The 18,414-nt window shown below is 34.5% G+C and overlaps 2 protein-coding genes across 3 annotated transcripts in view; both read left to right on the forward strand.

The window, feature by feature from the left end:
- The window catches only part of LOC120354470, a 172,580-nt gene that overhangs the window by 93,573 nt on the left and 60,593 nt on the right, over positions 1-18,414 (forward strand). The window lies entirely within an intron of this gene.
- LOC120354469 lies at positions 1,892-6,165 on the forward strand. Of its 2 annotated transcripts, XM_039441673.1 has the most exons (3): positions 1,892-2,435; positions 2,993-3,151; positions 3,627-6,165. In XM_039441673.1, the coding sequence occupies exons 2-3, from the start codon at positions 2,998-3,000 to the stop codon at positions 4,493-4,495; spliced, it is 1,023 nt and encodes a 340-aa protein (XP_039297607.1). In that variant the 5' UTR covers positions 1,892-2,435; positions 2,993-2,997; the 3' UTR covers positions 4,496-6,165. The 2 variants fall into 2 exon arrangements, with proteins under 2 accessions (XP_039297607.1, XP_039297606.1); XM_039441672.1 differs by lacking the exon at positions 1,892-2,435 and having other exon boundaries at positions 2,853-3,151.

Raw genomic sequence — 18,414 nt, forward strand, 5'->3', positions numbered from 1 at the left:
GCATTGTCTTATTATTTCCTTGTATAATTAGATTTGAACTATCAACGTTCAATTTTCTCTTTATTTCATTTATTATACGATCAATTTCGTAGGAGCCTGTATCCAAATCAATCAAGCTATCACCATACTTAAAAGATGAGTTGACATTTTTAATTATATTCGGTACACTATTGTATGTCCATAAATTAATCAATCCAATTTCATATTGATAGCGTGCGTCTAGCTCTAGTACAGTGGGAAGTACTTCAATTAAACAACTGCTGCTGCTGCTACTGTCTTTAGATGATAATGTTATTACAACCATTGTGTACTACTGTTTTACCACCTTCTTTCATACACATCTACAAGTGAACTGTCTGCTATAACGCATCTGCAAGAAATAAAAGACAAAAATGACCGCATACATTACTATTTAGTGTTTGTAATTGATCATAATTGAAATAAATTTCAACATTTGGTTGTTGTTTGAAATAGTTTATCAATTGTATGGGCGGCTGTAAATTACCAATTGGATCAAAATAATATACTTTTTGTGCATGTTTTTTGTAAGCCACCCAGTGTGTTCCACTGTTCATGATCGAGTCTAAATTTATGATCGATTTTTCATTTAAATTAATTCTTTTTGGCAATGTATCAATCATATAAATACCACACAATTTAATATCTAAAATATCAGCCCAATCTAGTAGATCATAATTTGACAGTGGTCCTTGTATATTAATCTTCATTTTCTCACTTTCTTTGGTGCTCTTCTCCTCCTCCTCCTCCTCTTCTTTGTTGTCCTTCTTCTTCTTTGTGAAGGTGATTCAATGATTCTACCGCCTTTATACAAGGGCGCATATGGTCTTAAATAAAAACCTTGACCAGCTATGTGCTTACTTAAATGTTTAATTGCTTTTTGTCGTAAATGTGCACTTCTTTGTTCTTGTAGTGATGAATTATTTTTCCAACCTTCTCTTCTATTATTCCGCCGCCGCCTCCGTTGTACTCTACCCCCACCAAAGGCAGCTTTAGCTTTGATCAAATTTGTAACTAAGTATGCGGCTGCTTTTTCAGTTAAACCTGTGTTTGGATTTTTAAAAACAGACCATGCTTTATCAGCCAAACGACGATCAGCCACATTTCGCGACGAATTATCACTATGCTGCGCATATGCTATATCATGCTCTTTACATGCTTCATCCAGACTATTTATTCCTTTGTCCCCCCTCCTTAATCTTTTATCTAATTTGGTGCCGGGTCCGCAAAAGCGGTAGGAGGGGATATGCAACTCCAGGGGTAATGTATCGACAATTTTATTAAGGGTGGTTGATGCAAATCCGCTAAGTTTCGATAAAATACCAGTGCCAATTTTACGTCGCACTCATCGACGATGACAAGACTTTTTTGCTACCATCCTTTCAATAGCAATGTTGAAACCTGACTAAATAGAAATTAGTTAATCCCCTTAAGACCTAACCGTTGTCGGCTCCGGCTCGCTATCAAAAATATTACAAAGTTGTAATGTTGTTATTAGTAGAAAATTCGAAATACTATCACCAGACGATGGGTTTATGTTTATACAACTGTTCAATGCTGTATAATTGTTGAAAAAATTACAAATAACCTTACGTTGATCATTCATATAAGCATACCATTTGTCTAGTCCATCATCAAATAATTTTGATGTTTTATAATTCATTTGAGATTGAACACATAGTCTTATATAAGATAATATATGTGCTTTATTATAAGCTTTTACGCTCAAATTGGCAGTACTGCTGCTGCTGCTGCTGTCTTTTACAGATTGGTTCAATGATGAAAAATTTAACACATTTTCAACTCTAATATTGTGCAATGTACAAGTACTCAGAGTATAGTATAAGAGTAATATCATACTAATTGTGTATATCATGAATGTAACAAATACTATGATTATTTTCATTTCTTGTCCTATTGACTTGACTCCCATCGTGTCTGCTGGCAAACTAAGTTTGCAGTGACATGCAACTGAATGCATTCATGCATGACACGTGTGTGCAGCTATGCATGACCAGACATGTCTGAACATGTCTGTGTGAAGTCATTAACCTTTGACTATAAATAGTCATGTAGAACAATGATTGTACATCAGTTGTGCACAGTTGTTGATCACACACACACACACAAGGTAAGTTAAATGAAGTGCAATAATCAACATATCGTCGCTTAAGAAACAACACCGCCTATGTGACATTTTTTTCAAAATCTGGTTTATTGTTGCAAACGCTCCAAACGGTGTTTAGCTACACTATGACTATGTAGTTTCACTCATAAACCGATAGAATTCGCTGTAAATCAATTTCTTCTAACTCCGCCAATCAGCTGGTCAAGAAACAATACCGCTCAACTCCTTCAGTTTGAACATTGTGCTTATGGAGGATTCAGTTGCAACTCGTAACCGGCTTGAAATAAAGGTAATTTTATATTATTTATTTATTCCTGTGTTTATTGTTACTAGTTTATTCTGTACTTCAATCATAATATGATGATTCGAGGTAATGGATTCACGATTTAGGATTAATTTAATACTTGTTTGATGCTGAGGAAAATGTAATAGGAGATAGGCGGATTTTGTTCTTAAAATTGCTTTTCAGACATGGACTTGGGCGGAGTTTAATGAATGATTTGAATGATGTTAGATGAATAATTTACCTACTTTTGTGAATTGCAAATCAATGGAATTTGAAAATATCAAAAATATTAAATCAATATTCAATATAAACATTAAAAGAAATTATTTTTGATCTATATCTACCTATATTTACCTAACCTTTAGGCTATTTTATTCAACAAAATTGGGAAAAAGACGTTTTGGGCGTTTTTGCCTGTGTTTTAATCCTATTAAGTGCATTATTTCCTGTCAGATAAATGAATAAACAATAATTATTATTAGGCCTAATTATAATTTATTTATTTATTATTGTGACCATCTAAATATATATGAGTTTCAATAAATTGTTCATTTTTTCAGCAATCATGTCAGACTCAGGAGACGATGTTTCAATTGATGATGTTGGACTTTCAAGTGGTGATGAAGAACTCCTCCAATCTATGGGCTTCACATCCAAGTTAATTGGAGTAGCTCTAAAAAATATTCCTTATCAGGATTCTTCAATGAGAGTTTCTCAAGGTAACTTTTTGCTCTTTATGTTCTTTTTATAGCTTTACAAGCTCAATTGTGAAGTTCATCTTATAAGTTCATCTTATAAGTATAAGCCTACACAAAACCAAATTATGAAATTTTTCTTGGAATTTTTTTCAGTTTTAAAGAGGAAAAAGCATAACAGTGAGGTGAAACAACGTGAACTGGGCTAAATAATTAGTACGAATCCAAATTGAGAATTGGCTGAAAATTGGGATCGAAATAGTGAGGGCTATGCCTATTTTTTTGTTCCTCATCATTCTTGTGATTGTGTAGTATTATGGATAAATTATATGACATGATATATTACCATCAAATTCGGTATTCCAAAAATACTGTGCATTGATCATTAGAAAGAAATGTTTATTCCATATAAATATACATCGATCTATTATTAGGTTTATGTTTATAATTACAGAAGAAAATGATAGGACATTTGATTTAATCAGTCTGATCTTTGCAGGTGGAACAGGTGGTGCGCCTAATAGCTCTGATCTGGAACATGTCTCGCAGCATGATGGCACTACTACACAAGAAGACCATCGACCATTGACCAGCAATACTACCAATGAAGAAGATATCACTCCAGATTGTCAACTCGATGTCAGCTCGGATTTAATTTCCTACAAGTCGTATATTTTTAGTGATGTGAATTTAAGCTCATGTAGCAATATTGAAGAACGTACAGTTTTGGACATAACAAATACACAAAAAAATAAAACATTATCTCCATTTGGAAATAGGGGAAATATCAATGAAGAATGTTCTAGTGAGGAATCAAGCCAATCTGATGACCCTGATTACTTGCCTGAATTGGATCTAGCAGGACAAACGGCAGAAGAGCTAAATATGGATGAAGACATAGACGAAAATAATGAATGTTGTGACAAAGAGAACAATAACATTGTGAAAGATAATAAAGAAGAAGATAATCATGAGAAAGAGCAGCCAAAGAAATTGAGAAAGAAAGATAATAAACAGAATTGGAAAAAAAACGTTGCCTATGATAAAAGACAGAAAGGAGAAGCCTACATAGGGTATAGAAGATGTAATCCTGGAAAAGTAGCACATGATATTGAAAGGGAAGCTAAGGTTTTAGGTCCTAGATGCCAATCCGTAGCATGTATCAAGTCAAAGTTGAGAGCATGCAACACTATCACCGAAGATGAGAGACTAAAGATTTTCAATGGTTTTTGGAAGAAAATGTCGTGGGACCAAAGAAAAGTGTATGTTGTTAGTTTGTTAGAAAAAGTTGATGTTTCTCGTAGAAGAAGCCAATCTGAGAATTCCAGATGGAGTGAAACACTCAAAATATTTCCTGGTTATAAATGAAATTCGAGTACAAGTGTGTCAGAAAACTTTTTTGAATACACTTGGGATTAAAAAGTGGTTCATTCGCTATTGGTTCAAAGGAGAAGGACATTCGACTGCTAACGGTACTATCCAGGTTGATAACAAAATTGTAAGCTCATCACAAAACTCACGTTCATCAAAAAAAGGGGTGCCAAAAAAAATTGAAGATATAAATTTTTTAATACAATATTTGAAATCGTTACCTACTGTGCCCTCCCATTATTGTAGGTCAAGCACGACAAAACTGTACATAGAACCAACCTTCGATTCCATGACAGAGCTGTATGAATCTTATGCTGAAGTTTGTAAAAACAAAGAGAAAACTATTTTGAGTCGGTTTACTTTTGATAAGATTTTCAATAAAGAGAATCTGTCATTATTCCAACCGAAGAAAGATGTATGTGATATCTGCAATAGTTTTAAAGTGAAAAGCGGTATGATATCAGAAGAGGATTATAGACAACACTTGAAAAACAAAGATAAAGCTCAAGCAGAAAAAGAAAATGATAAGAGAAGAGGAAAGGCCAACGAAATTCATGTATTCACACAAGACACACAAGCAGTAAAATTGGCGCCTTGTGTGAATGCCTCTGCAATGTACTACAAAACGAAATTGTGTGTACATAATTTCACAATGTACAACAATGCAACAAAGGACGCAGTAACCTATTGGTGGGATGAGACCCAAAGTGAATTGAGCGCATCCTCTTTTGCCTCCTGCGTGATTCACAACCTGAAACAGATCCTCAGCACAGAATTAAAACCAATAGTTCTTTGGTCTGACGGCTGTTGTTACCAAAACAGAAGTAGTGTGATATCCAATGCTTTATTACACTTAGCCAGAGAGAAAGGAGTCGAAATTGAACAGAAGTTCCTGGTCAAGGGGCATACTATGATGGAGTGTGACAGTGTCCACTCCACCATTGATACCATTTTGAACCCAAAAAGAGGGACGAGGAACAAAAAAACAGTGAGAGAAATATACCTGCCAAGTCAGTACTCTCAATTGGCAAAGGAGGCGAGGAAAACTCCCTTTCCTTACAGGTCAGAATGCTTGGACTTCAAATTTTTTAAAAATTATGCAAACAAGGAGACTATGGTGTATGAATCAATTCGCCCTGGAAAGAGACTAGGAGATCCAAAAGTAACTGATATCAGGGCTTTGAAACACAAGCCTGATGGTACTATTGAGTACAAAATTAATTTTGATGAGGAGTATGCCCCCTTGCCCGTCAGACCTAAACAGATCCGTGCTATTGTTGAATTCCCTCATTTGAACAATGAAAGAATAAAAATAAAAAAAACAAAATGGGACCACCTACAAGAGCTCAAGGCTCACATTCCTGTAGACTGCCACAATTACTACGACAACATTCCATATGAGGCATAATAAAGATTCCCCCAGCAAGAGAAAGGGCAGAGTGAAGAAAATTTTTTATAACACTGATAGACTCTTTTGTTCTTATTATTTTTTCTAAATTAATAACTTTTGAATTTTATTCGATCACCTACTATAATTATCCATATTTCAAGATTTGATTTATGCACATTAATACTTTACATCTACCCTATCTTTAATTCATACTTTACATTATCTTTATCATTCAGTTTTTTATATTTCAAGCACTATAATAAACGATTGAAACTGCTTCATGATACTGATTTCAACACCGCCTAAGTCCACTATAGCAGAAATTTAGCCATACAACACCGCCTATCTCCAATAAAAATTCAATTAGATTTTTTTTTTAGTTTAATTCAGTTTAACTAAACTATTCAAACATGTGGCCCATGCGTTTATAGAGCTACAAGCGTTGGCAAGAAAATTATTGAGCAATTTCTTGATGAGATCATTGCCATAGGTCGAAACTGTTCCTTTGATATGCAACAAGAAGTGCCCATGATTGAATTAAATGAAGAACAATTATTAGCTTTTAACAATAGTACAGTATGTTTTTTGTGCAACGATGAATTTAAAGCCAACGAAATTCGTATTAGGCACCATTCTCATACAACAGGAAATTTTCTTGGTGCAACACACAAGTCATGTAATTTAAATGCAAAAGCACCAAAACTATTGAACTGTTTTTTTCATAATTTTCGCGGATATGATAGTCATTTCATTGTTAAGGCATTAGCAGGACGAAAGGAGAAAATTGATTGTATTGCAAACTCATCGGAAAAATTCCTCACAATTACAGTAGATCGAGTACGTTTCCTTGACAGCTATCAATTCTTAAGCTCAAGTCTACAGTCACTTGTTGCCAATCTTGCAAGTGATACAGAAACATTGATACTAATTTCAAAGTAATGTGTAAAATATTCAACGATAAAAATCATCAAAAACTTTTACTACGTAAAGGCGTGTACCCGTATCAGTACATAACAGATGCTGAAAATTTGAAGAACAGCAATTGCCAGCAATTGACTCATTTTACAGTACACTTAGTAACACAGCATTGCAAGTAGAAGATTACGAGCATGCACAGAAAGTTTGGCGCGAATTTAACATAAACTCATTGGGTGAATATCATGATCTTTACCTTTTGTCAGATTGCTTACTGCTGGCAGATATTTTTCAAAATTTTAGGTCTGTATTTTTTGCAATTTACAAACTGGATGTATCACACTTTGTATCGTTACCACATTTCTCGTTGAATGCAATGTTATATTTGACTGAAGTACGTTTAGAATTAATTAGCAATGCTGATATGAACTTGCTCATAGAATCTGGTTTACGCGGTGGTCTGTCAGTCATTCCCCACCGTCATGCAGTCGCAAACAATAAATATATGGGCACAAATTATAACCCAGCTATTGAAAATAGTTTTTTGCTCTATCTTGATTGTACAAGCTTATTCGCACATACAATGATTGCCTACAAGCTACCTGAATCAAATTTCAGATTTTTATAACAAGATGAAATTACAGCTTTAGGCGATTTTACAAGCATTCACAATGAAGCCGAGACTGGCTATATAGTTGAAGCAGACCTGTCCTATCCAGTTAATTTACACGAATTACATAACAGCTTTCCCCTGGCACCATTAAAAGATCAGCCACCTTACAACCTGTTCTCTTCATATCAAACAGACAACACTGTTGCTCTGCGCAGAGAAGCGGCCACGCGCCGCCCGTCTCCCGACACCGCGTCATCACGTCTTTTAGCCACCCTTTATAATCGTAAACGATATGTACTCCACTATAGAAATTTGAAACTTTATTTAAGCTTGGGCATGAAATTGACTGCTGTACATAGAGTAATCGCTTTTCATCAGTCATACTGGCTTAAACCGTTTATTGATTTGAATGCGCAACTGAGAAAGGAAGCAAAAATTCATTTGAACGTACCCTCTTTAAATTTCTTTCAAATAGTCTGTTCGGAAAATTGATGGAGAATAATAGGAAAAGAATAGATTTTAAGCTAATTACTTGTCAGAAAAAATTGGAAAGTTTGATTGCAAAACCAAGCTGTAAACGATGGATTGTGTTTGACAAAGACATTGTCGCTGTACAAATGTGTAAAACAGAAATAAAATTAGATCGACCAATTTATGCTGGTTTTTCAATTCTTGATTTGAGTAAATTTACAATGTTCAATTTCCACTACAACATTTTCTTGAAAATGTTCGATCCAAGCTGTGTTAAATTATGCATGAGCGATACAGACTCGTTGCTATATCATATCAAATCGGACGATATCTATGCAGTTATCAAACAAAATCTTCAACATTTTGACACAAGTGCTTATCCTGTCACACATTGTTGTTATAGTCAATTGAACCATGGTGTGCCTGGCACATTTAAAGATGAATTAAAATCTGGTATTATTACTGCTTTTTGCGGTCTTCGCGCAAAACTTCACAGTTTTGAATATGTACTAAGCAGTAGTGCTAGTAGCAGCAGTAGTAGTAATAGTAGTAGTAGTAGTAGTAGTAGTAGTATTAAGGATAGTTCTTATGAAAAATTCAGTAAGCACGCAGCTAAAGGCGTAGCAAGAACAATTATAAACAATAAACTAAGATATGATATGTACATGAAATGTCTGACAGATAGATTAGTTCAACGTGAATGCTTTTCACGATTACGCAGTTATTCACATGATATTTATCAAATATCGTGTGCCAAAGTTGCATTATCACCATTTGACACAAAAAGATACATTGAATCAAACGGTATAGATACGAAAGCGTGGGGTCATTATTTAATAGAAGAGAGAAGAAGAGAAGATATTGATAGGAGCAGAATGGCTAGCGGCTCTGGTGTTACGCCAGACTGATCGCAGCAGTGAGAGAGAGAGAGAGAGAGAGAGGAAAGTGGAGCAAGAAGCTATTAGTGAAACCAGTTCATATTAGATACAACAAGCACCGCTCCGACACAGCTCAGTGTCGAACACGAAGAAGAAGGTGGCAGAAACAACATCCGTCGAAGACAAAGAAGAAGAAGAAGAAGACGAAGAAAGATCGCTGTTGAAGACAACAGAGCAGTGCTGCAGGTGTGACTGAACTCTAGCAAAAACAATCACGCACGCAGGCACAAGCACGCGCGCACCCACATTTGTGTAGGGGAGAACGAAACCGCAAATATGTCAGATTTGCAACAGAAAATTGCTCAGGAATTACACCGTCCAGCGCGAAGAAAATTCAACAGACATAAATATATATTGAAAGGAATAAGAGACCTCATTCAAATTGATTTAATTGAATTGCCAGAATTTGCTAGAGCAAACAACAGCTATCGTTATGTTTTGATTGCAATTAATTGTTTTTCACGTTATGCTTTTGCTGAACCATTAAAAACTAAAACAGGAAAAGAAGTTGAACGAAAATTAGCGCGAATATTAGTGTTAAATAAAGGTATAAAAAATGTGCAAAGCGATTTAGGTCGTGAATTTTACAATAAGGATGTTAAACAACTATTCGATAGGTTAAACATTAATCATTACAGTGTATTTTCTGAAATTAAGGCAGCTTTTGTTGAAAGATTGAACCGAACACTGAAATCACGTTTGTATGAACGACTAACTGCTAGCGGTACGCAAAAATGGTTAAACATTTTGCCGGACATTGTTTATCAATATAATAACACTATTCATTCAGCGATTGGCATGACACCGGCCAGTGTTAGACGACGTCATGAAAAGCATTTGATCATGTTACAGTTGAAAAAGACAAAGCAATCGCCGCCACCGCATACAGTTTATCGACCAAAGTTTGCATTAGGCGACGTAGTGCGAATAAGTAAGTTTCGTCAGGTTTTTGATAAAAGTTTTAGATTAAATTGGTCGCCAGAACTGTTTATAATTCACGGTGTTTATCCCACACAACCGCCAACCTATGTAATTCGCGATCTTAACAATGAAATCATACAAGGCAGATTTTATAGTGAACAATTGATGAAAACAAACTTAACACCGTCCGAACAAAATACATATTTAGTTGAACGAATAATACAAAAATCAAACAATAAATATCTCGTTAAATGGTTAGGCTTTGATAAAACTAGCTGGATAGATAAGAGTGATATTATTACTCCGTCTGTAAAACAGAAGAAACTGCGTGCAACGCGCAAAAATCATTAAATTTATTTGCATATTGTTTCAGATATGATATAAACATAATGTCAATGGCAATGGATGCGCCACTGTTGTTCTATTTGCTGAATGGTAACGATGCGTGTAGTGTTATTAAAAGAATGAATGATCTTTTGTGTACGCTTAAAGAGATGTGTGTAAAACGTGTTGATATTGAAAAATGCTTTCTAGTTAGCTTATGTAAAAAAACATTAGGTAATGTCAGTGTTAATGTTGATGATGATGATAGTAGGTATCATTTAAGTATATGCTCATATAACAATGTATTTTTAAAAGATGCAATTCAAAATGCAAGCAGCGTATTTGATGTAGTAGATACTTGTATCTGTGCACAATTTTCTATGCAACTAAACATACTTTACTCGCAAATTAAATCAATAGACTTTAATGTAGCTGATGTTGATGAAGATGATGATGATGATGATAAGAAGAAAGAAAAGATATTAATTTATATTTTAGATTATTGCATGTCAAAGGCTAATCTTAATTAATGCATGTGAAGCGGTGATGCTGCTAACAGCTATACTGTATTATGTGAAAGGGAAAAACACACGCTTTGTAATAATTTACAATTTTTTATAATATTAGCAAAAAACACTGTCAACTTTGTATGTATTATCACTGTCTCAGATTCGTCGCTACTTACCTTACTGCAGCTGTCAACTTTGTATGTATTTTCACCTTTTATGTATGCAGCTGTCAACTTTGTATGTATTTTCAACTTTTTATGTATTGTCAACTTTGTATTTTGTAAGATATTGTCAACACACTTATTTTAGCTGCTGCTAAATTTGTATGTATCTAGTATTTTTAATAAACTGTGAACATTGTATGTGCGTGTTTTCTTCATTCATAAACCGCTTGTAGTATACACACACACACACACACACACACACACACACACACACACACACACACACACACACACACACACACACACACACACACATCGGATGTAGCGATGTTAACAGCATAGTTGAACTGTAGACACGCATGTGTAAACAGCAAGCGCGCGCAGCAAGAGTTAATGATTAGTTGTTATTATTATGACGGCAGCAAAAGAGTCAATAGCAATAGTTAACTTTGATAATCTAATTGTAGATACAAAACAAGTGGGCAAAAATTGTCTAGATAGAAAAAAGCATGGTGAGTTTTTGCCAAGTTCAGCTAGAATTCTGATTTGTGGTGCATCAAATTGTGGAAAGACAAATGTACTGCTGAATTTAATATTCGATAAAAATGGATTAAAATTCAAAAACCTATACTTGTTCAGTAAGTCTTTGTATCAGGAAAAGTATAAATTATTGGATGTTGTTTTTTCAAAACTCAAGTGTGTAAACTACTATAAATCTGACAACATTGAAAGTATACCGCAACCGAATGATATTGACACTCATTCACTGATAATATTTGACGATTTGAATGTTACACGTGTGCCGCAAATACGTAATTTTTTCACAATGGGCAGACACAAAAGCATAGATTGTGTGTACTTAATTCAAAGCTATGGCGCAATTTCAAAACATCATATCAGAGACAACGCAAATATGCTGATTATTTTTAAAATGGATATGCACAATTAAAAATTGATATTTAGAGATTTCGTTGGAACTGATATGACATTCGTTGCATTCAGAAATCTATGTTCAGATGTATGGCAAAGCGGTGGCGGAAATCATAGTTTTATTTCAATTTTCACTGAGTGTAAACCAGATGCTGGTAAATATCGTAATTGTCTTGGTAAGTATATTGATCCAAGTGTGTATAGCAGCAGCAGCACCAATTGACATGTGTCAATTCTCATCATTTGTTGTTGAGCCAGTGTAGGTGAAAGAACTAATTATCATTCTACTACTAGCAATATGCGTAAAATTAAATTAAAAAGAAAAAAACAAAGAGGAGGGCGAGGACGAAGACGAGGACTAGTGCAATGTGATCATCGTCATACTAGTAAAGTAATTGACAGGATAAAAGGTTTGCGTAAGTCAATTATTAATAAACATAGATCATTAACTAGTATGATTAGGGAAAATGATTCGATTAGACAAAAATCATTAGAACCAATTATCAATCCACTAAAACAATTGAAAGATACACTTGTACAACATGCACACACTAGTAGCAGACTTAAAGAAGAATCAGAGGACGATGAGGAGGAGGAGGAGGAGGAGGAGGAGGAGGAGGAGGAGGAGGAGAAAGACGCGGGCAAGGAAATGGATGTGGATGAGGGTTTGAATAGATCTAATGTAAGTGATATTTTGAATAAAACAACAATAACAGTGGATTTTATTGATGAGTATATACGTGAATTTCATAATGAAAAACTAAATAATTGTATATCTTATGGTATATGTTATGATAGTAAACTAAATGAATACTATATGGGTGTAAAGGATATTAGTATTGCCAATGGTTATTTAATTAACCACAATAATAATAAGTATCGTTTAACAGTTGGTTTGTGTGAACTTCCATTTAAAAAACAGCCTGACCAGAAACTGTACACAGAACGTGATTTAAGAAAATATCGTAATATATTGCAGCTTACCGCTGCTCATTTAGATAGACACGGTTATGTAAAGAGAAATACAGGCTATAAATCACAAATTATTCAATCTTTATTTCCATCAAGTAGTAGGAAAACAAAAAGATCTAGGATTGATGATGCAGCAGCAGCTGTTAGTGGTATGGGTTTTATAAGAAATGAATCTACTAGTCGACAGTATGTCTACTGGGATAATCCAAATGAACTGATAGACAGATTAAATATTCTGCTTTCATCACAGCAGGCGGGAAATAGATCACATTCAGTTGAAATAGCTTCTATTATTGAAGAACTGAAAGAAAGTGGTATTATATTAGGTGGCAATGTTGCTTTTAGTCGTTAGTATGTGTTTAACACTTGACAAGGATAGAGATGTCGGGCAGTAGCGCCACTGCTGTGAGTAGTACAATAGATCGATTTGGTAGGACACATCATGTGTTTAATACAACAGCACCATTAGTTTTAAACAGTGGTTGTGAATCATCAGCAGCAGCAACATCGTCATTAGTGGCAGCAAGTAGAGAATATTTAGACAGTAAACTACTTGAATTATCATCAAATATATTCAATAAACTTCAGTCTGATCCATTGTCACCGCTAGTTAACAGAGAATACTTGGACAGTAAATTGCTTGAAATATCATCAAATATATTCACTAAACTACAGTCTGATCCATTGTCGTCGCCGCTAGTTAACAGAGAATACTTGGATGGTAAATTAAAGGAAGTTTCAACTAGTATAATCCAAAAACTACAGTCTGATCAATCATCACCGCTAGTTAACAAAGAATACTTGGACAGTAAATTGCTTGAAATATCAACAAATATATTCACTAAATTGCAAACTGAATCATCTGATTTAGTAGATAGGAAATATTTAGACAGCAAATTACTTGCAATATCAACTAGTATATTCAAAAAACTACAGTCTGATTTAATTACTAAAAAAGTGTTTGAAAGTAAATTGCATTCAATGTCTGATATATGAAGGAGATAGCACAACAAAAACAGTATTTCGATTCACAATTGAAAACATTGTCTAAATCAATTAGTGATGATATTGAGGTAAAGTATGTTAGTAGGTCGTTGTTTGATCAGAAATCAGACGAATTGAAGACATTATGTGAACAACAAAGTAAAAACAATAGTTTAAAACATGTTGATACAGATTTGCTAGAAACTAAATTGAAAGAATTAAAAGACAATCCACTTGCACAAACTAAACTTAACTTTATTAACAGGCAAGATTATAATTTGAAAGTAGTTGATCTAGAAACATCATTCAATATTATGTTTGCTGAGGTGCAAAAGAAACTTGATGAAAAAAATTTAGCTTCTCACCAAAAGCTAAAAGATGACATTATGCAGATGATTATGAAAGGAGAAGATTTTCAGAAATATTCAAATGAACAGTTGTTCAACTTTTCATACTATTTGATTGCACAATATGTAAAAAAGAGGTACATCTTTGACATGAGTGAAGCTGTACAACATAATTTGAATTCTGATCAGGTGCAAGAGTTGTTTTTGAAAAGAATGTTCAGTGATAGGCGACCAAGTGATGCAGGAAAAAAAAGAAAAAAATATGACTGGGAAATAGATTAGTAGTAGTAGTGTAGTTTGAGAGTTTAGATATCTGTGATTTTAAAGATTTTAAATGTGGGGATATTTTTAATATGCTAATTGGCACCACTTAGAAGCAGGTGTTAACTGGGGCAGATGTCAGAACACCTGCTACAACAAAGATGGCCGTCGGGGGCACTTCCTGGGTAGGGGAACCTCTTGGTTGGGGGCGGGGACTTTGGTGGGGGATGACAGATGTTTTTGACACCTGCTACAACAAAGATGGCCATCGGGGCCTGGGGAACCTCTTCCTATTGGTTGGGGCGGGGACTTTGGTAGGGGACAAAATGGCCGACACTAGGGAAGGGGGGTGGAGGGCCGCCATTTTGACCACGCCCCCTCGCTTCCTATTGGCTGGGGGCGGGGCCAAAATGGCGGACTGGGGCAGGGGGGGTGGAGGGGGGCGTGGCCACGCCCCTTGCTTCCGATTGGCTGGGGGCGGGGCCAAAATGGCGGACTGGGGCAGGGGGGGTGGAGGGGGAGGCCACACCCCTCGATTTCTATTGGATAGGCAGCTCTCTCAAAACACCACTACTGAGGTGGTATGGATGTAATTGTTGCTCTTTTAGTAGCCTCCAAATAATAGATTGATTGACATTAAACTGCACTGACAATTCTCTGGTGCTCTTCTCTGGATGCTCAAAAAATTTCATTAAGAACTAGTTCTTCTAACTCAACAGTCATAGTAGATCGGGGTCTGCCTGCATAAATGTGCTCTTTGGATATCAAAGAACCAGTTTCAGACAGACGTTGATGAATAGTGACAAAAAACCTCAAACTTGGTCATACTCGGTTAGGAAAGTTCTCTTGATACAGAAGTCTTGTTTCAGTACTATTACAGTGTCCCATCCCATACAGGAAATGCATGTCAGCTAATTTGTCAGCTAATGGATATTATCTAAAATTACCTGCCATTTTAAAAAAAAATAACACTTAACACAGAAGCAGAGTGAAATGGTTACAAATGACTGGTTAATAGATTAAACAAAAAACACAGCGCGGTTACAGTGGGCCTAACTTACAGTTTGTTGTTTTGTTCAACAGTGAGCTAAAATATTTCTGAAAATAATTTTCAGCTGATAATTTCTTTTAAATGATCTCTTATTTAAAACAAAATGAATCAGTTGTTTTGGAACAGCTGTTATTTAAATCCATGTTTTATTTTCAATCAGCTACAACCTATGAGTTATTAGTTCTCTCCTTATAAAACAACAAATTTTTGTGGTGTAATGTACTACATAAGAATACATTTCATTCAACTATTATTTAAATTTAGTTCACACAGCTTACATCATTCTTTTTAGAATTAAATTTTCTACAATTTTCATTTCAAAAAATTATATGTTTACTGGTCATTAAAGAAAGTTATTGAGCATCAAACGTAGAAGTCTGTGTTTTTCTACTTAGATTTTTTGCATATTTCAACTTTTTTCTCAAAAACTACTCATACTACAGCTTCCAGACAAGTTTTATTCAATTTTTCAGATATTTTTCCATATGAATCCAGCATTAGTTTTTCAAAAACTTGTCCCCAGACAATTCAGCATCGGTGTATTTCACCAGAGGAACTGAATTCCGGGCGAAATCTTTCACTCTGTATAGCTCGCTAATGAAGCGTTTATGGATATATGTTTATAGGAACTTTTTTCTTATTTTTACCTCTACTATCACATATTAAATTAGTTTACCATAATTTATATAATGTATATATATAAATGAATGTCTGTTCGTGTGTTTGTTTGTTTGTATGTTTGTTTGTTCCCTATAGACTTGAAAACTACTTGACATAACGGCATGAAACTTTTGGAATATGTTGTGTTTATATTGGGGATGGTTTCTGAACAGAAATTTTTCCCCTATCATTGAGAAACTGAAAAATGTTGGGAAAAAATTATTCACCTTATGAAAAACAGTTGTTCATATTGCATCATTAATATATATATATATATATATATATATATATATATTATATATATATATATATATATATATATATATATATATAATATATATATATATATATTTTTTTATTCAACACTCTACTGATAGATATTACCACCAATTGATTGAGAAGAATATGTTTTCTGAATAAGGAATGCTGTATGACTGAGCACATAAGAAAGTCCGTATAAAGATGTAAATGACAATATTGATTGTCAGATCAATTTCATGATTTACCAAATAAAGTCAAGTGTGACATGAGATACATTGACATTTTGGTCGGTATAAAGTTCGCCGGGTAAGCTATTTATAAATAAAGCTTTATTATTAATAGTCAATGCTGAAAAAAGACAGGCTCAATCACCAGGAATACTATAAATTCTATGAGGGACCAGTAAGCCATTAATTTTCAGTAGTTCAATCACTTCCATTATAGACACTGGACCATACAATATGGACAATCAATACGTATGAAATTTATTAGCCATAGAATAAAAAACTTTTGATTGCAGTGACCACAACTACTACAAAATTAATAACCATTTGGATCAAATATAAAGAGCTACTCACATCTCTCATCAACTCGTACTTTTTATTCACAAAATATCAACAGAAAATATATATAAATTATATTGGATGAACTCACAAATAATACTGAAATTTGTCTTTTTCTGGCCATGCTACGAATAAATGTGGGTATATGTTTGTAATCTTGTTGTCTATTAAGAAAGTTTTCAATGTGATTTTTGATAGCAATAAAATTTGAATTTGAAAAAAGAATTATCAACAAACTCCTAACCAAAGAAAATCTATTGGCTCTTTTCTAATTGAAATGTATGAGACTCCATATACAGTTGATAGGAGGCGCAAACCGAACTGGCCAAGCATACAATGATGGAACAAACACATGGTAAGCTCGACCCTGACTACTGTATTATGAGTAAGCATTCAGATCAAATATAAGGAATTACTCACATCTCTCATCAACTCGTAATTTTTATTCACAAAATATTAACAAAAAAAATATATATATATTAAGTTATATTTAATAAACTCAAGTTAGCCTTTTTCTGTCCGTGCTACAAATAAATGTAGGTATATGTTTGACATTTTGTTTCTGTAATCTTGTTGTCTATTAAGAAAGTTTTCAATGTGATTTTTGATGGCAATAAAATTTGAATATGAAAAAAGAATTATCAACAAACTCCTAACCAAAGAAAACCTTTGTGCTCTGTTCTAATCGGAGTGTATGAGACTCCATATACAGCTGATAGAAGGCGCAAACCGAAGTGGCCAAGCATACAACGATGGAACAAACACATGGTAAGCTCGTGCTCTCAATCAACGCAAAATCAATTCGATCAGCTAATTGATGAAATTGTTTTAAGCTTTCCAATGATTACAACATATGTTAGAATATCATGTGTCAATTATCTCAGTTCCATATGGAGTTCACCTTACCATAAGCTTACTTAATAGGATCATTTTTCATCCTTTGAAATCCTTAGAGGCAAAATATCTCAAAATCCGTTCTTAGTACGCATCTAGCATGTTTGAAGAATATTTGTGCAAAGTTTAAAGTCTGTAGGCCTATTAGTTCGAGCAGTAGTGTAATTTTACATCAAAATTTTCGAAAAGTGCCCTATCCTGAACCCCCCTCTGCTCCTGATTGGAATTTTTATGCATAGATCTGATTTTTTCGTACCTGAACGAAAAAGTTCCTCATGACTTTGCTGTGCAATGGACGGTTAAAAAGTGAAAAATTTTGGGGGTCCCAGCTCCCTCAGGGGGGGCAGATTTCTGAAGATCCTTTAGTAGTGAATGTTTTGAGGCTACAATAAACAATTGTGCAAAATTTCAAGTTTTTAGGCTTAGTAGTTTGGGCTGTGGTGTGATTTCAGTTTGTCGGGGCTTAGCCTTTTAGATATAGGTAGAAGAAGAAGAAGAAGAAGAAGAAGAAGAAGAAGAAGAAGAAGAAGAAGAAAAGAAGAAGAAGAAGAAGATTATTATGTTGCTTTGGCCTGTGATCTGTATAAATGTCCTGTAACAACTAAAGGTGCGTCCACACATGCCGAACCGAACCTCGAACCACACAGAAAACCGTGCATTCCTCCGAACATCTTGCCTTTCAACGAACATGAGCATATGCACAGAGAAGGGATCAGAGGGAACGTTCTTACCGACTATTGTTTCGCCT

The sequence above is a fragment of the Nilaparvata lugens genome, chromosome X (assembly GCF_014356525.2).
Source record: "Nilaparvata lugens isolate BPH chromosome X, ASM1435652v1, whole genome shotgun sequence".
In the NCBI taxonomy this organism is placed as follows: Eukaryota; Metazoa; Arthropoda; class Insecta; order Hemiptera; family Delphacidae; genus Nilaparvata; species Nilaparvata lugens.

Excerpts from the sequence above, each read along its gene's own strand:
- LOC120354469 (XM_039441672.1), top strand. The coding sequence starts at position 2,962 with ATGAGTTTCAATAAATTGTTCATTTTTTCAGCAATCATGTCAGACTCA. Across the intron at positions 3,152-3,626 it reads TTCAATGAGAGTTTCTCAAG|GTGGAACAGGTGGTGCGCCT; the intron begins GTAACTTTTTGC and ends TGATCTTTGCAG.